The sequence below is a fragment of the Pterocles gutturalis genome, unplaced genomic scaffold, assembly GCF_000699245.1.
Source record: "Pterocles gutturalis isolate BGI_N339 unplaced genomic scaffold, ASM69924v1 scaffold8809, whole genome shotgun sequence".
NCBI classification, from domain to species: domain Eukaryota; kingdom Metazoa; phylum Chordata; class Aves; order Pterocliformes; family Pteroclidae; genus Pterocles; species Pterocles gutturalis.
This window is the reverse complement of record NW_010133174.1, coordinates 1-20,011: the sequence shown is the minus strand read 5'-3', so window position 1 is coordinate 20,011 and position 20,011 is coordinate 1. Positions and strand designations below refer to the sequence as shown.

The window sequence follows — 20,011 nt, the reverse complement described above, 5'->3', positions numbered from 1 at the left end:
CCCCTGGCCCGGGCCGGCTGTCGCCGCCCGTCCGGCACCACGGGCTCACAGGGGCCTGGAAACGTTTCCGGAGTGCTAAGCGGACTGCCCGGTATGAAACATGAAACACAGCCGAGGTCATGTAATGCCTCAACAAAGCCTGGTTCACCGAGCAGTTTGTTTCTTTCCCATTCAAATTAGACAAACGGAAGCGCAAGCACAGCAAGGCAGACACAGAGCAGAGCTGTGAGCTCTCTCCTGGCCCTGGCAAGCGGTTCCTGGCTTGGCTCCAGTTCCGTATTGTCATCGTTATCCCATTGCATTTCTGTCCAAGCATCTATCACATTAGGACAAGCAACTGCTCCTGCATCTCATCTGTCTGTCTGGACCCATTCTAATGGAATACACACCAGAATCCTGCAAAGTCCAGAATGGCCTGAATGCTGCTCCTTTGGCTCCTGTGAACTCAGGAGAAGTACTGTAGGAACCAGATCAAATTTCTGGTTCTTGTTTGATCTGAAATTTGCAATTGTAGTATTTATTAGCTGGGGTTTAGTGGTTCCTTTAATGTAACATGAGTATGTAGTCTGCCTGCACATATCTTTAGCTTTGTATTGTCACTCCAAGGCCTCAGCATCTGTCTGGATTGGAGATCATTCGAGATCTATGTGAGGGGAAGCTGGAAGGTGGAGAAATTGGCTCAACAGAAATAACCTTCACTCCTGGGAAGATCAGAGGTGGAACCCACATAGCAGATACAAAAACAGCAGGGTATGTCTTTGAACATAGAGAATGACTGACCAGTAACTGCTCTTAACTGAGTAACTTTAAAATTATGACAGAAGTAGTTTTGGTAACTTTAAAATTATCACAAAAGAGCAGGAAAAGAAAGAACATCAGTACATGGGTAATGGGCCAATAGCTGTGGTGCCTGAGCCAGATGTATGTGACCAAAGAACCTTTAGTGTAGGCAGGATCTGTGTGAATAAAGTACATGCAAGTGTAATAGTTCTAAAATTACAAGTGATATATAAGTTGAACACTTGAATAATGTTAAGCAAAAACCAGCTGCCCTTGTATTTAAAACTTTATCATTTTCTCACATTAGTACATTACATATCAGGTCAAATGCGTCAAATTATTTAAGTATCTCAAATCCGTGAGATCTGAAATAATCCTCACCATATAATAAAGTAAATTTTGATATTTTACTTATGCATGTAATGGTACAATATGGGACACTAGTCTTTTGGAACTGGGAACATATTCCATCCACCGTTCTTTGTGTCTGTGTTTCTTCTGTCCTGTGTTTCTGTGTTGGGTGGATCCTTTGTTCTTGGAATCTTGCAAAACTGAGTAAATGGGCTTAGCTGTGGAAGGCTGGCATGAACAGTTGTTCAGAAGCATAAACTAGGTTAGGCATAAGTTAAAGTGTATAAATGACTAAGCTGATGCCTTTTGCTTAACACAGAAAGGTTTGAGTAAGCAACAGTGCAGGAGAATTAGTAATTAAGCACAAGCAAAAAAAGAGAGAAACGGGATAGTTCACAAACATTTGGAAGTTATTTAAGAAAACAAAACCGTATTTTCTTCAGTTCAGTGGTGATTACTGTTTTCACAATTCAAAATTATGTTTGAAACCCCTGTGAGATAACTGTTTTGTTTTGCTGAACAAACTTATTTTCGGAAAATTTATTTTGGAAGATTTTTATTATCTTTTAGATGTGGAGAAGTTCAATGATAGGAGAATCTTGTACTAAAAGCATATTCTCTATGCTCCTGAATTTTCTTGTGTGGGATGCTGTCCAGCTTCTAAGCAATTTTGTAGTTTTCTAAGTATTGTTTTGTTAAATAAGTATTAAATATTAAAACTGCTGCCTAAGCCTGTTCCATTTTTGTCATCTGCTAGCTTAACCTACAGTTTTCACAGTCCCATCAATATACTAAATAAGCTACATTACTTTTATTTCAAACAGGAATATTAGATGCAATTATTGTAAAACAAAAACCTTCATATTTAGGCTTGCTAAGGATATGAAGTTTTAAATTAGTGTTTTTTAAGGCTAATGAGTTTATTTTATAGATAATATTGAAAATCAAATACTTATGAAAATGCTCTGGAAAGTAATTTGCCTTTGATATGTAATGATTTTATGGAATTCTGTGGATTATGATTGCACAACATTTGAGTATCTTATAATTGCTTTTAGGAGTGTGTGTCTACTGATGCAGGTAGCAATGCCCTGTGTGCTGTTTGCTGCTTCCCCATCAGAACTTCATTTAAAAGGTGGGACTAATGCTGAGATGGCTCCTCAGATAGACTACACAGTCATGGTAGGGAAAAATTTCTTTGGCTTGGTGCATCTTTCATGCATATATATGCAATGTAACTACTGTACTCCTGTTGCTCTTACTGCAAGTTTATTTGTAGTTATGGAATTAGGCATAGGCATATTACACTATTAGTGTACTATATATAGAGAGTCATATCATAGAATCATAGAATGGCCCAGGTTGAAAAGGACCTTAAAGATCATCTAGTTTCAACCCCCCTGCTGTGGGCAGGGTTGCCAGCCACTAGAGCAGCCTGCCCAGGGCCCCATGTAGCCCGGCGTTGAATTCCTCCAGGGATGGGGCATCCACAGCTTCTCTGGGCAACCTGTGAAAGCAATGAGTGTTTCATGGAATTCTCTGAAACAGCAACTAGATTATTTTCTTTTAATTACAAAAGAAAATTTAACTTAAAATATATTCTTTATCCTAGAAGTGCTGTGAATTGTTAAGAATTTCTTTTCCTCTTTCCTTAACAAAATCCTTTTACATGAAGTGTCATTTGGAAGGAAGTATGTGGAACATCAAATAAGTTGTATGGATGAGACTGGCTATCTTTTTTTTTTAATAATGTAACTGACATTTTTGTGTTGAAATTTTATTTTTTTTGGGAAGACTTTGTAAAATAGTAGGAAATTATAAATGCAAAATAGACTTACCCTGTGTTTTTATGTATGCTTCTTTTTCAGGTTTTCAAGCCAATAGTTGAAAAGTTCAATTTCACATTTAATTGTGACATAAAAAAGAGGTGAGTTACAGAGACATGTGGCAGAGGCAGGACTTACTGAACCAGTGTGTGACCACAGAGGCACACACACAAAGTGCCCTTAATCAAGCTGAGGGATGAATTTATAATACGTGAGCTAATCCGCACTAGCTGCCCCTGTGTGTACTGTCACCATATGATGAAGGTGATATGGTTCTTTCCTGGCTTTTTTTTAATTGCTGAGTCTTCAGCTGCTGTTTAATATTTCCTATGGGGTACCCCTGAAGGAAGCACATGCTGAACAGGCAGTACATTACTGAGCTTCTTCTGAGGTGCCGCTTATGTTGGTGTTAGGTAGTTAATGTGTGGTATGAGGTAATACTGTTAGAGAACCTAATTCTATGATAAAGATTTCTAAGGCACGCATCAAGAAAATTCATATGTAGCCTAACAGAGAACATAAAAATGTATAATGAATTATACAGAGAGCCTTCTGGCTCTTTTCTTGGTTTCCTTGTGATTTTTGCACTTAATTATATCTGATAACTGTTTCTAAATAGGGGCTACTATCCTCAGGGAGGTGGTGAAGTTGTAGTCCAGATGTCACCAGTCAAAGAGTTGACCCCAATAAACTTAACAGAACGCGGCACAGTGACAAAGATATATGGAAGAGCATTTGTTGCTGGAGCGCTGCCTATAAAAGTGAGTGCCAATAATAGCTCTGGTAGTATCCAACTTCATATATCTATATAAAATTGCATCTAATCTGCTTAAAATGCCTCTACTGTTCCTGTATTCTGCAGTCTTTAACATACAAAATAAGTAGACTTATTAAATAGTTTCAGTTATTCAGGCTGTAGAATAGAATTTTTGACGTTTCTAAAATGCATTAATTGCATAGGAATATGGTAGCAGCTAAAACAGGAAGTGTATATATATCAGTATCCTTGATATCCTTCATATGAATGTTCAAAACTCTAGCATATATTGAGGGTTGTCTTCTATCTGATTTACTTGGATTATTTTAAACCTGCAATCATGGCACTCCTTCATAGATTTCTGGGTAAGCCATGGTGCAGTGCAATAGACAGAGATCAGACTGCGTCAAACGTTTCAACCATTGCTAAGGGTATTAGAAAGAACAAATTAAGGGTAGGTTTAGCCAAAGATAAACCAGAGAGAAATTTGCTCCTCTGGTACCCCCTTCCTTCTGTTATTCCTGTCCTGTCTGTTTTTGTCCTGAGTGGGGCTCCTTCTCACACACAGGCTAGGAATTAGGAGAGGAAGGAAAAGGAGAAACTGAGTTAGTTACTTTTGAAGAGCTGTGGACTGCTGGTTTTGGTTTTGAAATCTCCAAACCTATTAATGTTGGCTGTGATTTAATCACACGGTGGGATAAGCTTCATCTGCCCCCACCTGCCTGTGATTTAAAATTGTTATTTCATGTATTTTATGTCATAGAGTATATCCTGTATGTAATAATTGTGGGGTTTGGTTTGTGTTTTTTTTACTTTTTTGGGGTTTTTCTTTTGCAATCTAGTATCTTGAGATAATCAAGACTAAAATCAACTCTTTATCCCTATGAATGGAAAAAAGTTCTTGAATTTCTGTTGATATTGAAGCTTCTACATACATCACTATAACTGTCATTTATTCAGCATTTAATGTCACCTTAATTTTGCGCAAAAATTCTCAGAAGAGAGGATGTTCAGTGCTTGCTTGTAGGGATTTTATAACAATCCTTTGGTTTTCTAGTTAATGAAGTAGTCTCTTTATTCAGGGATTCACTGTAATAATTAGATGCATGAGGAAAAAGTATTAATATAGTTACACAATTAATGTTTTTACTTCTTACTTTGTTAGCTGGCAAAAGACATGTCAGCAGCAGCAGTGAGATGCATCAGAAAAGAAATCAGAGATCTTTACATTAACATTCAGCCTGTTCGAGAACCTGATGATCAAGCCTTTGGGACTGGAAGTGGAATAATGTAAGATTATAGAATCATAGAATGGTTTGAGTTGGAAGATGAGCCCAAGCTTTTTATTTATATCTGTAACCTTGCTGGTTGATTAGCTGGATCTTGATTACGTATCTGATAAACAAAGTGTAATGTGAGTGATTTTGTTCTTAATATTGATTCTGTTCTTTCTGCTTAGCATTGTTGCAGAGACATCAACAGGTTGTTTGTTAGCTGGGTCATCACTTGGCAAGAGAGGTAAGAGTTCCATGAAGTATGCCTCTTTCAGATTTAACTTGATGTACAATTAACAAATAGGAATCTGAAGCATACTCTGTTCAAAGATCTAATGCTTTGAGTGTTGCATTTTTCAATGGATGTTGTTTAGTAATAAAGGACAGTGGAAATGAGCATATTTTAAATGTAGTAAATGGAATCGTATGCTTCTGCACAGTGACAAAACTTACAAAATTATTAAAGTAACCTTTTATCAGGATTGTTACGGATCACTGAGTGAGTTGAAAATGCTTCTGGACTTCAAGAACATACAGTTTTTGTGGTTTACCAGTGAAGTTTTTGTTCAACAGAAAAATCTAGATGGGTATCTAGATTAAAAGGAATAGAAGTGATTTTGGTTTTAAGTGATTTGAATGAAATGTTTCTCTGACTAAGTGGGGCTGCTTTCTTTCCACTGCTTAGGAAGTATGAACTATATGTCATCATAAGATGGGAGGGATTTTTTAAGCAGACTTTTGAGGAAGGAACATGGAAATAAGGTTTTAAAAGTTGATCATATCTTGTCTGCATTTTTTTTCCTTCTGTATTTTTAAAATGTTAAATAATAATTGACAGCATCCTAATCTCCTGTATTTCTCTGTTAGGAAAGAATTCTGACAAGGTTGGCATTGAAGCAGCCGAGATACTGCTTAGGAATCTTAAACATGGTGGAACTGTGGATGATTCTCTGCAAGACCAAGTAAGGTTCCTGTATGTGTTTACATGAAATGGAAGTAGCAGGAACATGCATGTATGTATTACTTGTAAAGAATGTAAATCTCAACAGGGAAAGAATGAGATGTAGATTTCAAAGATAGAGTCTATCTCCACAGGTAGGCATGGCTTTAGAGAATTATTTGGTAATTAGAAGTCTTAGGAGATTTCTGGGTATGGTCACAGCATCACTAGGATTAGAAAATTACATACAGTTCTTAGGAACCACAGGTGTTCCTGGCTTTGCACCAACACCCTTAAATTTTCCATTCTGTAAATCTTAGTAGGTATGGAAGAAAGAGGTAGGAATGTGCTTCTATTTAGCACTCCTTGTAGCAGAATAAAAATAGCTCCCTGGTTACATGTTAAGAATGATACTAAGTGAAGCTATTGGAGAACAGAATATCTAGGAGATGCTCCTGTTTGTCATGCTCACCAAATTTCATTAGAGAATGAAGACCCTCCACGATCTTATTTTCAACAGTGCAGCCTGATAAGAATCTTGGGCTGTTCTAGACAGAATGTTACCTCTTGGCTGTAAACACCTGGCCACACATTATTATGATGTAGTGTAATAGGAATTATTTAGTTCTTGGACTCATCCTATTTCTTCCAAAGCATGCAGAGTACAATTGGTGGAAACATGCCACAGCTAGATTCAGTGCGTACGGGAACTGCTCGGTTATATCACGCTTTACAGGGTGTTTCTCATGGTGATGTTTGTAAATCAAATCAGATTTTTAAAAATATCTGTCTGGTGAATATGTGATCAGAAAATGTTAGAAATAAAAAAACTCTTCCTGAGTTTTTCTCTCCATAAAGGTGAGAGAATCTGACATCACTTTGTGGAATTTCAGGGCAGGAGGGTGGGGGAGAGCAAAATTAAATGTAGTAGCAGGAATTCAGTGGCAAACTCCACTGTGGAAAAGTAAAAGCCCATTTGTAATAGGCATTACAGTAGTAATTTCAAAGCTTCTTGAGCTCTCTTAACACTCAGCATCATGAACTTTTATGAAACTTGTCAGACCACATTTTTACATCTACAGACATTTTGCATGGTTTTCCTTTTTTTTTTTTTTTTAAATCAATAAGTGCCTAGGATCTGAAAAGTTACTTAATGATTACCTTTCCCTTCCTTTCAGCTGATCATTTTTATGGCACTAGCAAAGGGAGTGTCTAGAGTGAAAAGTGGACCAATTACACTTCATACTCAAACGGCTATACACTTTGCAGAGCAGCTAACAAAAGTGAGTCCAAAAGTTCAGAAAGTTTTACCTATTGGTTGTCATCCAGTAACTAGGCAACGTATAGTTTAATGGGCATTGTGAACTGAACTTGATCGTGGAGGGCAAGCATTGATAAAATAATTGCTGCAATATTTATATGGGTGTTTACCTCTAGAAAGTGAACATACTTTAGAGTTAAATGCCTTTAGAATGGTTAGATACTTTTACCATGTTTATTTAAATGAATGAATTTTTAAGGAAATCAGTCAAAGCTGTAATATACATAAACACATGGCAATACGATTATTGGGAATCAGATATTGAGTATTTAAATGTATATATGTTGTAACTTATTTAGTGATATATTTCTAATCCTGTTTTAGGCCAAATTTACTGTGACTAAATCTGAAGAGGAAGATCCCAGTAAAGATGCCTACATCATTGAATGCCAAGGAATGGGGATGGTAAACCCAAACTTATAGGGCTTAAAAAAAACCCCAGCAAACTGAAAAATGCAAAACTCAACATACCTCAGTGATTTATTGCATTACATTTCAATGGATGTTTTCTAATCCTGTTTTAGGCCAAATTTACTGTGACTAAATCTGAAGAGGAAGATCCCAGTAAAGATGCCTACATCATTGAATGCCAAGGAATGGGGATGGTAAACCCAAACTTATAGGGCTTAAAAAAAACCCCAGCAAACTGAAAAATGCAAAACTCAACATACCTCAGTGATTTATTGCACTACATTTCAATGGATGTATAAAATGCATGTGAACAGGAGGAGCCTTCTGTCACATCTGAGTGGTGTAACTTCAGGATGATGTCAAGTTTTTCCTTGGTGTGCTGAGAATCTGTGGAGTGAAAAATGGAAACCTCACTTTTTTTTTTGTTTTGTTTTGTTTTTTTTTTACTATTAGCAGCAAAATGAGTACAGACAGATAAATATAGAATACAAATTGAATAGATTGTATGCAAATAGAATACATTGTATGTATTTGAGAGCTTCAATTAGAAGCTTTGAAAATTCAGATTCACTGAAGTAGAAAATAACTATTTTGGTTTTGAAAAAATACTGATAACATTCTTTCCCCTTTAAAAAAAGATAAGTTTTATTCATTGGGAACCTTTATGTTATAAGGTATATGGAATGATGTGCACCATAAAATCTGTATCACTGTTCTTCCTTAACCATTTTGCTTAAATTGTGCATGAGGAAATAATAAAGCAGAATCACCTTATGAAAGCCTCCTATTTTTTTTTGCTGTTATCTCAGCAGGTTGTGTTGGTGTGAGATGGATACAAAGTAACTTTTCAGAAGCATAATTCCCTCCCTACAGAAAGAGCACTCAATGCGTAAAATAGTTGTCTTTTAAATCTTCTCTTTTCATCTATTTTAAAAAACCTTGTCAGGCAAGCTAAAACAATGTACCACATTACATCCCAAACAGAAAATTATTTTCTATCGACAGTTGTCCTTGTTTGCGTACTAACTGGGTCTACCTTTTCACCAAGCTGATGTTGTTTGTTCTTTTTAAAGGGAGTACTTCATTTCATCTGAGATTACGGAGCTGTTGAACACACATATACACACACACAGATACATACATCTGTGTACCCTGAGCACTGCATACACACCCAGGTGTATTTAGGCATATAAAATCCAGTGTCTGGATTAAGTGAGGCTTTCTGCCAATCTGGCCTTGATCATGCTACAAAAGCTTTTTCTGAAGTAAAAGGAAGATAAAAGGAGAGACAAGGCATAATTTATTTTGTATATGAAGAACTCAATCAGAGTTGGAAGCACTTAACCAAAACTATATAAATGCACTCTGGAAGCTTGAATTGATTTCCAGGTTTTTCACAGGCCAGTCTGCAGCCTCTGCTCTAAAATACCTTCTTCCTCAGTTGTAACTATTGAACATAACAGCTAAAGATGTAACAAAGTATCATTTATCTCACTCAGATAATTGCATTACTGTGCATTTCTAACACAAAAAAAAATCCTTTGCTGATATGCAAAAACGTTCACCAACTATCCACTTAATAATATCTTTCTTGTTAGCTTTCTTCTCTCTCCTCTGCAAAATCTAGTGCAAAAGAATGGGATGCTATTCATTTCTGACTTATTTTTTTTCTAATCCTGGGAACGGTCTGGAGGGGGCAGCAGATTCCTGCTTTTTTGAAGTATGTAATATTTACTCAGTGCTGTTGAAGAGAACCTCTCCGAATTACTAGTCTGTGCTGCTAAATGACTTTCAATGTTTCCTTTTCGAAGAATTCTGAATGTATTTTAAAAGAAAACAAAATCTTGAAAGAAGGCCCCTGAAGAGTTGTTGTCTGTGCTTAAGAAAACAAACTCTTTTAAACCATATTTGAATGGCTCTTTACCTGTGTCCACAATTCAAAAAATTAATATACGTCATTAATGTAACTTCTAATGGAGAGTTTTCTGCTGAAGTGATGGCTAGGTGTAATTTAAATCAACCTCCTGATCAAAGCACTGCTAACTCAGGAGTTCTATCCTGTTGATTAGAGTCTTGCCCAGTCAGGTTTTGATAATTTTCAAATATGGCAGTTCTACAATTTTTCTGGGCAACAACTTGTTAACAGTGCTTAACCACTCCCAGAACTGACACCCAATGTGAGCAGGCAAAAGGGTTAGGCTTTTTGTTTGTTTAGGTTTTGTGGGGTTTTTTTGTTTGTTTGTTTCTTAAGCTGAGGGAGTGCTTCTTAAATGGAAGTTACTTTTTGCTGGAGGAAACATACTGGGAAAGTGAGCTTCAGAAGAAAACATGTCAGAAGAAAATTATATAATCAGTTTTACCTTCCCCAGAAGATTTCTGGTATATGAGAAATACTCGGGTTGCTTTGCCAGCTGAGAACAAGGAGGCTTCAGTAAGCCCTAGAACTAAGATGATAAAACCAAAAATTTATTACAAATAGTAACATCCTTACTGAAAATTAATACAGAAAAGCATACTGAATACAGTTTGTAACCTATGTAGTTAAAGTATTCCTTTCTGCTACCTCTGAAGTTCAGTCATTGGATTCTCTATAATTTAATATCTTTTTACCATAATTGGATTCTCTATAATTTAATATCTTTTTACCAATTTCCAATCAAGCAACTTTCACAAAGTACAAGCAATTAATTTTTATTGTGCAATTCCAACTTTTGTAGAAATTTTGCTCCTTGAGAGATAATAAAATTGGCATTCTTTGTACTGTTATTCAAAGTAAATCAGCATTGTGTACATCTTTATAAATTACAATTCAGAATTAACACCCTCCCTTTAGGTTTTAAAATCCCTAGCAAGTGCCTTACGCACTTGGCCTTCTTGCCCTGTAATCACTGCTCACTTTAGCAATCAAATAAGAATGACTGACTTTCTTGCCTAATAGATTCTTTGTGGACTGTAAGCGTACTTAGATGTTAATGCCTAGATGGTTTAAAGACTAAGTAAATCAGCATAACTGGTTCCTGTCATGCTAAGCAAACCCTATGAATAAAAGCACAGCTAAATTAAATATTTTTAGATGTTAATGCCTAGATGGTTTAAAGACTAAATAAATCAGCATGCAAACCCTATGAATAAAAGCACAGCTAAATTAAATATTTAAATTTAGGCAGACATTTATGTATTTATGCACATATGTATACCGCATTATGTATGAAAAGTAGAATAAGCTTGAGCATGATTTTATATCTGGTCTCAAAGGTTGGCTGGAGTACCTTTTCATAGCTTTTTCATAGTTTTCTTTGCTTCTGAAAAACTATGCCAGTTTGCACACCTGAGATGTTGTCTGCAATGCTACAGAAAATTTTCCCACATCACAAATGCCCAAGATTGTCTTGGAACAATTGCAGCAAAAAAGAAGAGCTAGCAAAACCTTGAGAGAACTATCTCGTTAAAATTTCTAGCTCTGTCCAACACTTCCTGAAATTAGGTCTATCTAACTAAATATTTCTTCCTGAAAGAATTTTAAAATGCACTGGTTTTGTTTGTCAGGAAACTAAAAAAAAAAAAATCAACAAAACAAAACGAAATTCAGTTGAACTAAAAATTCCCTTTGAAAAACTGAAATGCAATTCCTGTCTTCCAAACAGACACACAAAAGCATATAAATGCTCAGCCAACATATTTAACAGAGATTGACAAAGCTCAGGTTATCAGAAAACAACTGCCTCTTAGTAAATACACGATAAATGGCAGCTCAGCAATACTGACAATTATTGCTGCACTTCCCCTCTCTCCCTAAGTCATTAATAACTGGCAGTCCTTGGTAGGCTCCTTGCAGGCCCGTTCAAGTGTCCAGCCTCCTTGTGACATGACCGCTGGGGCCACCGCTAGCTGGATGAGGAGGCTGGTGTGCTGGCCCGCCCTTGCTCACCTTTGTCACTGCAACACTGTCCCCGGATGCCACCCACGCAGTGCTTCCTGGACGGAGGGAACCTGGTGCTGGTTTGATTGGGCTTTATTGACTGCAACGTGTTTCTCCTTGGGGGTTAGAAAACCTCTAGATGGGAGACACGCACAAAAGATTTTACTCTTCAATACGATTACATTCCCAAAACAATTTTTACTCCCTGCCATACAAGCACATGCACGTACGGACACACAGGAGTTTATTACCCAGGCCCAACTCACATCCTGTCACCTCATGGTGACCTCTTACCAGGAAATGTTTATAATAATTCCTGTCCTGTTTTTATATACAATTATTATTAATATAGTTAATTACTCTTCATTGCGTATGTACTTGAACAAATTTTAACTGAGGTAATAAAATTCATAAAATGAATTTGGGACTACTAGTATCATTCATATTCTACCAAGTTGCTATTTTCCCTTTTCAGCGGGGTTCTGCATCATAAAATTTAAATCCTCCAGGTTTACATTTACTTCCAATTCACTTAGATTTTAAATCTACAAGTCGAAACATGAGCTGCAGATCTTGTTACATCACACTCCTACATTGCATGTGCTGTATGTACTTAAGCTTAAATTTTACAGCGCAATTAATTCTTAAAATTAATGCAGTGTGTGCAAATTAGTTGTTGGCAGTTAGTGGTGTAACTTTTCTTTTTTTAAACTTCCTGCCCTTTTTGAATATTAACTAATAATTACAGTGCATTACTTGAAGCTTTTTAACTTTCATTTCTATCCATTTGCAATCATATAATTTTTAGTGATAAGGTTGGATTAAGTCACTGGTGGGAATGTATTAACCTTTTGTTCAGGAAGAGATGAGACATTGCTTGCACCTGCTCTACAGATATGCACTGGGTTTTCTTATGTTAATCGGGCACATTTGAATCTTATATAAAAACTTCAGTGTGGGTGTATCGATACAACCACAATGCTTACATTTAATACTGCTGAAACAAGTAGTGGCAATGACTCACAAATTCTATATACCAAGGAAATGGGATTAATCCTCTCCAGCCGTGTGTCCCTAGTGTACTTCCACGGGAGAGGACTGTGTTTGGATGAATGCGATGATCAGAGAAAGGCACCGCACTGAGGTATGCAGTGACTGAACGCAAGACAAATACTAAGGTCATTCTACGCAGCCAGTTAGAAGTTCCCCAGGAAGTACTGCACTCTGGTTCTGACTGAACCCTGTTACTCTCAAAAAAAGTACCTCTGGACCTTCTCTCCTCATGCCCTTAGATCTACTTCAGCTGGTAACTGTTCCTCTTCTGAGCCTATGTCTCACTAAAATATTAGTAATATTAGTAAAACATTTAATATTTTCTAGACCATGTTGAGAATACTGCATCCAGTTTTGGGCCCCTCCCTACAAGAAAGACACTGATGGTCAAGTTGGTTGTGGGGTGGAACCCTGTGAGGGGAGGCTGAGGGAAGGGGGCTCGCTCAGCATGGGGAGGAGATGGATTTGGGCACCTACCAGCAAACTGCCAGGACTCGCAAGGAGGTTATGGAGGAGACAGAGCCAGGTCTTCCATGCTGGTGCATGGCGGGAAGGCGAGAGGCAGTGGGGGTAAGCTGAAACGAGAGATGCTCAGGCTGGACAAAGCCCTGACCAACCAAGCCTGAGGGAAATGGACCAGGGCCCTCTTGCAGTCCCTTCCCACCTCAATTATCCTATGATCCTGAATGCCCTGTCTGGCAAGTAACAATCATCTGAACATAGCACAGAAAAATTCTCTAAAAACAAGTGGGAACACAGTCCTGTGTAAATTTAGGCAGAACCAGAATTTTTCCCTTAATCCCAGATTTACTAATGCATTGAAGACCAAAATGCAAGGCTCAGGAAACCTACTAAGTCCACTTTAAAAGCTAAAAGCTCCTGTGGAGCACACATATGAAAAAGCTCACACTACAAGCTGTGTGATTTTGAGTTTTTGTACCATCCAGCTGCCTCTGGAGTGTTTCACAGTCTCTCCTCTGCCCAAGAGGCTTTCTGCCCAATGCTTTCCAAATCCACTGCCACAATCCCATAATGATGGAGTCTGCTAGAACAAGGAACTCTGATTTAAAAATCACATTTTCAAATAATACTGAATCTTTTTGTTCACATACAAGTATTTTAAGATGAAATTTTAGACAAATTTTCTGCCGCACCGTACAAGTTTTCAAAGATCCACAACAAGAACAAATCTTACTAGCTCAGAAAAAATCTAGCATTATTTCTCCTTCTCTCCTTCCAAATATAGTCTAGCCACTTAAGACTTCCACTGCCAGATGAATGATTCCTGTGTAAAAAGACAATTTGTGAAAGGGTTTTATGATTTTTCCACATGGAAACTTCTCTATAAACAGAATTTTACACATACAACTCCAACTGACCTGAAGTTTATGCAGCTCTTGTAATCCAGGAACAGGCTAGTAGACTGTATGTTTCCTCAGCCATTAACGCTTGTAGCATCTGAACAAAGTCAGGCTTGTTTTAGTCCCAGATTTCTTTCCTATACTGGATTGCATTCCATCAAAAAAACCCCCCTACAAATAAACCATTTGCTTTTTATCAGAGTGAGGTCTTATACAAAAAGGCTGCGCAGACAAAGACAAATCCCTACATACTGTATTTTAGAAACAGTGGTCAAGACTTTGCTGTTATAATACCACAGCAAACGTTTGCTTATAATATGATGAAACCATGGCTAAAGGTATTTACATTTGTACAACTGAAGATGGAATTTGGGTTATATGTGTAAATTAAAAAGATTATCAGATTACAGTATTTGGCAAAAAAGGAGGGGAGAGTAAGCAGTGAGTGTTAAGCAGCATTTCCATCACTTTTATTCTACTGTCGTTCCCCTGAACTTAGCCACAGACTGCTCTGATTTTGAATTATACTTTGCTAGTGAGTACTCTACAGCAGATGAATTATGGTCATGCACTTATCTTTCAGCTATGCAAATTTACCAATTATATTGCTTTTTTACAAAAGTTAGTCCTCTCCTCCCCAGCCCCCTTTCCCAAGATTCCTTAGGTTTTTCTTTTCTCCCTGGTCAAGGATAGGTTAAAAGTTAGGTCCTCTATCTGTACCATTTTAAGATATAAGTATAAAGAAAGGTTCTCAATTTATAGCATTTAAATCCACAGAATATCCAAGTAAGTAAAATAAGTTATTCTCAAGGAGCACTGGAAAGCACCGGCCCCAACTGAACGGGGAATACAACACATGCTGACAGATCTTAGATAGCTACAGTGGGCTCGTCATCAGAAATGAGGATAAGCACATGGCCCCCTTATGTTTAAGTGATTTGATGGTGCTGTATAAATATCTCTTATCAGAACAAGATTGCTAGCATTCTCTTCTATGTGGGAGAGTTCACTTTCATAATCAAATTATCAGACGTAAAACTGTAAAGGAAGACTGCAGGTTAAGCTGAACTCTGTGAGTTCAAAATAGGACTTAACAATTAATTACATTCTGTAAAGCCCGGCCGATCTTGGGTCTTCTATCCATTTAAACCTTTCATCTTTTTATTACCCCCCATATCATAGCTCTGGACTTCAAACTTCAGCTCCTCAGTGATTTTGCTACACACAATTGACTTATCAGCTGAAACATTCTTAAGAGTATCACTAATTTTTTTTCTCTTTCTATGCCAAAATGCAAACGTCTCTGATCTCAAAAGCCTTTGAATATAACTGTTAATTCTAATTCTTCTTTCTTTCTCTCTTTCTTTTCTTTCTTTCTTTCTTTCTTTCTTTCTTTCTTTCTTTCTTTCTTTCTTTCTTTCCCTGTTTTTCAGAGCTAGAAAAGAACAGTTTCACCTCCCTTCCCCCCACCAATCAGTCTAAGCTGCTGTTTTTGCTGGAGGGCTAAGAAAAGACCTATGCAGCTAACTGATGAAAAAATTCAAATGTGCTGATTTCCTTCATCTTATTAATTACAACTGGAACAAAATTTTTAAACCTGATGGACTGCTGAAGCAAAATTTTAAAAAGCAACTAACTGATTTAGAAGTTTATATCTTTCAATAGGACAGGGCCTGCTCCCAGGTAAAGTAAAGAATACTTACATACCGGTATGAAGCCTTATTTCCAGAAGTGGCTACTCGTGCTCCCACTGAAGTTTACAATTGTTGCACAGTGCTCAGCTCCTCTGAAGCTTAGGATATATTTGAGTTTTCTTTGCCTTTTTTTCTTTAATCAGTTGTAAACCTTGCACAGCCGAGGACAGATTTGATTAGTAATAATGAAATAGAATATTTAGAATGGGTTAATATAGTCCAAAAAGCCATATACTAAATAACAATACTTTATATATTAACCCTTTGTACTTTCAGAAGGAATTAGGGTAACTGAATCAATGATAACCACTGTCAGAGAAAAGGTCAGTGTGGTGTTGAACTAACTTGCTTTTAACATATTTTGGTCAGTCAGCAAAAATAATTTTGAAACTCTGCTTTTAGATAGATTTGTTTGCTTCCTTCTTAGAAGATGGTGACCTCCACAAGATTTATGTCCTCTGACTGCAAGCCAGATTCCTGCATCCTGTTTATTATTTAATATGTGCTCTGTAAAATAAGCACAATTCAAATGCCTTGTCACTCAATCAAGAGCCAAGCCCAAGCCCACATTTAGACAGAATTTAGGTATGTGTTTTATCCAATTATTATTTAATCATTCTGAAACAGAATCAATGAATCCTTCTTCCATGTGAATGCCCCAACCATTCTGGTTATCATGTAGGAAAATCATGTAGCCTCTCTCTTCCACAGCAAATTGGATAGCTAGTGATTACTGCAATTTTGAGAGAAAACTATTTAAATCCTTTCTGGCAGTGGAAGATGTTAAACCTGAATCTCGTACTTCCTGAATGATGCTTTAACTCACACACTTTGAAAAGAAAAAAGGAAACCCTACCACCTCTCGTTCTGATTGTTAAATGACTCCTGCTGTCTTTCTGATGAAAAGGTTGCTGGTCTTTCACACTACAAGATCACAAACGGACAGAAAGGTGTCCCAGCAGGAAGAACTGGGTTTCAAACATACCCACGTACCGCTTAGGTCTCAGCAGCAATCACCAAGAATTTGGATGGTTCTCTGCTGTGCTCTGCCTGGGCTGCACAGTGAGCCTCAGGGCCAAACCCAGTCTCTCACTGACCAGGAATTTGAGTCTCAAAGCCAGCCACTGCAATCTAACCACTGTCCTTAAAGCTGCTTCTCCCAACACACTACTGCATGAAATACAAGTTTCCAGTAAACCATAGGCAGGCTGTTTCCAGGAGCCGCTACTCCCCTTGGACACGTCAGTAGTATGGGTAAGATAAATAAGGTCAAAATTCAGCAGAAGAAAATAAGGAAATCTCAGCCAAAACTGCACAATTTTCCGTATGATCTCATGACATATTACAAAATCTCGGATACTTAGCAGCTTTAAATTACACAGCCTCACCCTATAGATCTAAGCCTTTCTTTTGCCTTCTTGTTCTCTCCTTAGTCACTCTTCGCTTTCTTTGTATCACTGGCTGTAGCATGCGAATCTGTGAAGTGAGCAACCCAACACCCATTTTCTGTGCTGCAGACTACCAGCATATCCAGCTTGCAGACTCAGTTGCAGTGGAATCAAGTGCTTATGACAAATACGATCAAATTTAAAACAAAAAAAAATAGTCTTTTTTATTTCTTGCTGGTTTTCTACTTCCTTTTCTGCTTCTATTTTTACTTTCTATGCTCTGCTTTCAAGTTCATTTATTTCCTGATTTATGTGTGTTTCCTCACCTTCCCTCCAAATGTAGATGTATTTCCCTTCTCCCTCCTTGTACATTCACATCTACTTACAGAAGCATCACAATAACACAGTATTGTTAAACTACAGAATTAGGAGTACAGTCTGGCTCCAGCTAACCTTAGTCCTTGCAAAACCATTTTACTTCCTGCAAGCTACAACAATTAGAGATGCAGAAAGCATTCAAGGACATCTCTGCCAGCCCCTCCTACTGTTCATCTAGACAGAGGCTCAGTTCCCATGCGTGCAGCACTAGCCTCTGCCTGCAGAGACAGCTACGGTAAATCGTGGTTCATAATATAGAATGGTATCTTATGAAGTAGAAGGAATACTGGAATTTAGGATTCATCTGACCTCTGCATGAATAGAGGAGAGACATATCCTCCTACAGAGTTTGGCTAGGGGTTTTTGCATCAAACAATTTGTTCTTTAAACCATGTGAAACTGAAGAAAATTAAGCTCACATATGTAATGCTGTAGCTGTGCTTGAGTTTATGCTCAAGTTCCTGGAGCCCAGAGGGGCGGCAGTTTCATGTGAACCTGGCTGTCCTCATGCCTGAGTCACTCCTCCTGGAGAGCCCTGGGCTCAACCAACCTAGACAAAGTGAGATTTAATGTGTAGGTGGCATGGATTATCTGGGAGTGCTGGCTTAGGCAAGCCAAAAAAATAAAATCTAAACTTATTAGAACGGTAGTGAAGTACCATTCTGGCAAAAATGGATCCCCATTGTATATGTGGAGACTTGGAAAGACTTGCAACTGCCTCCCAGCACTTAGCAAAATAACAGCTATTGGCCCATAGGCAGCAGACATCTTTGAAAGAAGGATGTTCTTTAGTTCTCCTTGTTTAGGTGACAGAGTATTGTTCAGAGTATGCCTAAGACTGCATCCAAACTTCTGGGAAGCTGTGATGGAAATTTCACTAAATTACTTGCATGAGATTCCAGAGGTTTCCCAACTTCATCCAGGAAAAGAACAAGACTGGATTTTCTCACATAAATGCAAGACTGACCTTCAAGTAAACCAAGATACGCTAAATCCACAAAAAGCCCAGAAACAAAACAGAATAAACAAAACTTGATCAAATTTTAGAAACGTCTCCTTCCCAGCATTTTACTCCTACATATGCTTTATCTACCCTGCACTCAAACTATCACCGTATGGGAAGAGCCTTCTTCTGCTGCGGCGTCTTTCTCCTCACCGTCTCCTTCCCAGCATTTTACTCCTACATGTGCTTTATCTACCCTGCACTCAAACTAACACCATATGGGAAGAGCCTTCTTCCGCTGCGGCGTCTTTCTCCTCATAGTTACAAAGTGATTTACATGAATTAAGTTCACTGTCTGCTTGTAAGGTAAAACAGTGTAACCAGGACACAAGGTGAGGTACAGGACAGACAGACAAGTGAAATCAGTTGCTAAAAGGCATATTAGAAAAGATCGAGTCAAAAAGTAGGTTTCAGGACCCCTGATTCTCAGTTCCTACTTGCACTGCCTGACTGCTCTTACTATTTCGTAATGACTGTGAAATGTATAAGTATTTTGAAGATTTCTGCACATCACTGATAGTAATGATATTTTAAATCTTTCTAGTATAGGGCTAAAAAGCTATATTTTTATTTTCATGCTAACAGATCTCTCAAAAGTAAAAAGCTATATTTTTATTTTCATGCTATACAGACCTCTCAAAGGTCCAAAAGTGCATCATATACTGTCCAAATTTAGCAGAATTTTATTCTCTGGAACAAATTCTATCACCCAGCTTGCTAGCTGTATCCAAATTTAGCAGAATTTTATTCTCTGGAATAAAATGCAGCACCCAGCTTGCTAGCTGTACCACAGCTGTCCCAGTAGAGCATTAACACTCCCAAGCACACAGGACCTATTTAATGCCTCTTTACAAATAAGAGTGCAGCAAGAAAAGAGGATGAGAGTGACTCGGAAACAGCTTTCACTTATGAGTCTGGGGAGTCTCAGCTTAGGATCAAATGCAATTTTGTGGCAATATCTAGGATTTTATGCACAAAATCAAGAGGAAAATAGTTGCAAAGAAACTTCTGCATCTGGAAAGCTTTTTCAGAGCCTCGGTCACTGTGCTTCATGACTCCTGGCACTCTCATGGCCATCCTTCCACTGTCCCACAAGCTGTTACACTGTCTCCTCTCCACAGCATTTCTGCAATTATAACCCCACAGCTCTATGGTCACACATCTCGCATGTGGCATAGGGTTGGTTCACAGTCCTGAAAAGACTTACTGAAGCCTCAACGAAGTGCACTGAATTTACTTGCACATTTAAAAAGCATTGTGTTCTGTTAGTATATTATTTTCTGTCTCAGATTGTTACTTTACATGAGCATCACAGTAATTTTTAAAGAGTAGCAAAATGGATCTCAGCCTTTGGGATGCCTTGTGTCTGGTGCAAAAAGATGAATGGTGAACTTCTTTAGTTATTTCTTCTTTAATACCTTGATACCATTGAAACTCAACCATCCAGAAAAAAGAAAAAATTCTTAAAGTTAAATTAAAGGTCTATCAAATTAAATTGCAGCTCTTAGTAACATGAAATATAATGCTTTCTGCTACCCAAAAATGCCATCATAAA

General features: G+C 37.7%; 1 protein-coding gene across 1 annotated transcript; it reads left to right on the top strand.

Annotated features, from left to right (window-relative positions):
- Positions 1-376: 376 nt before the first annotated feature.
- On the top strand, positions 377-7,695 carry RTCA (RNA 3'-terminal phosphate cyclase). The gene is made up of 10 exons (XM_010081129.1): positions 377-454; positions 587-750; positions 2,190-2,313; positions 3,000-3,058; positions 3,577-3,718; positions 4,880-5,004; positions 5,174-5,232; positions 5,856-5,950; positions 7,107-7,211; positions 7,574-7,695. The coding sequence occupies exons 1-10, from the start codon at positions 377-379 to the stop codon at positions 7,670-7,672; spliced, it is 1,050 nt and encodes a 349-aa protein (XP_010079431.1). The 3' UTR covers positions 7,673-7,695.
- The last annotated feature ends 12,316 nt before the right edge of the window (positions 7,696-20,011 follow it).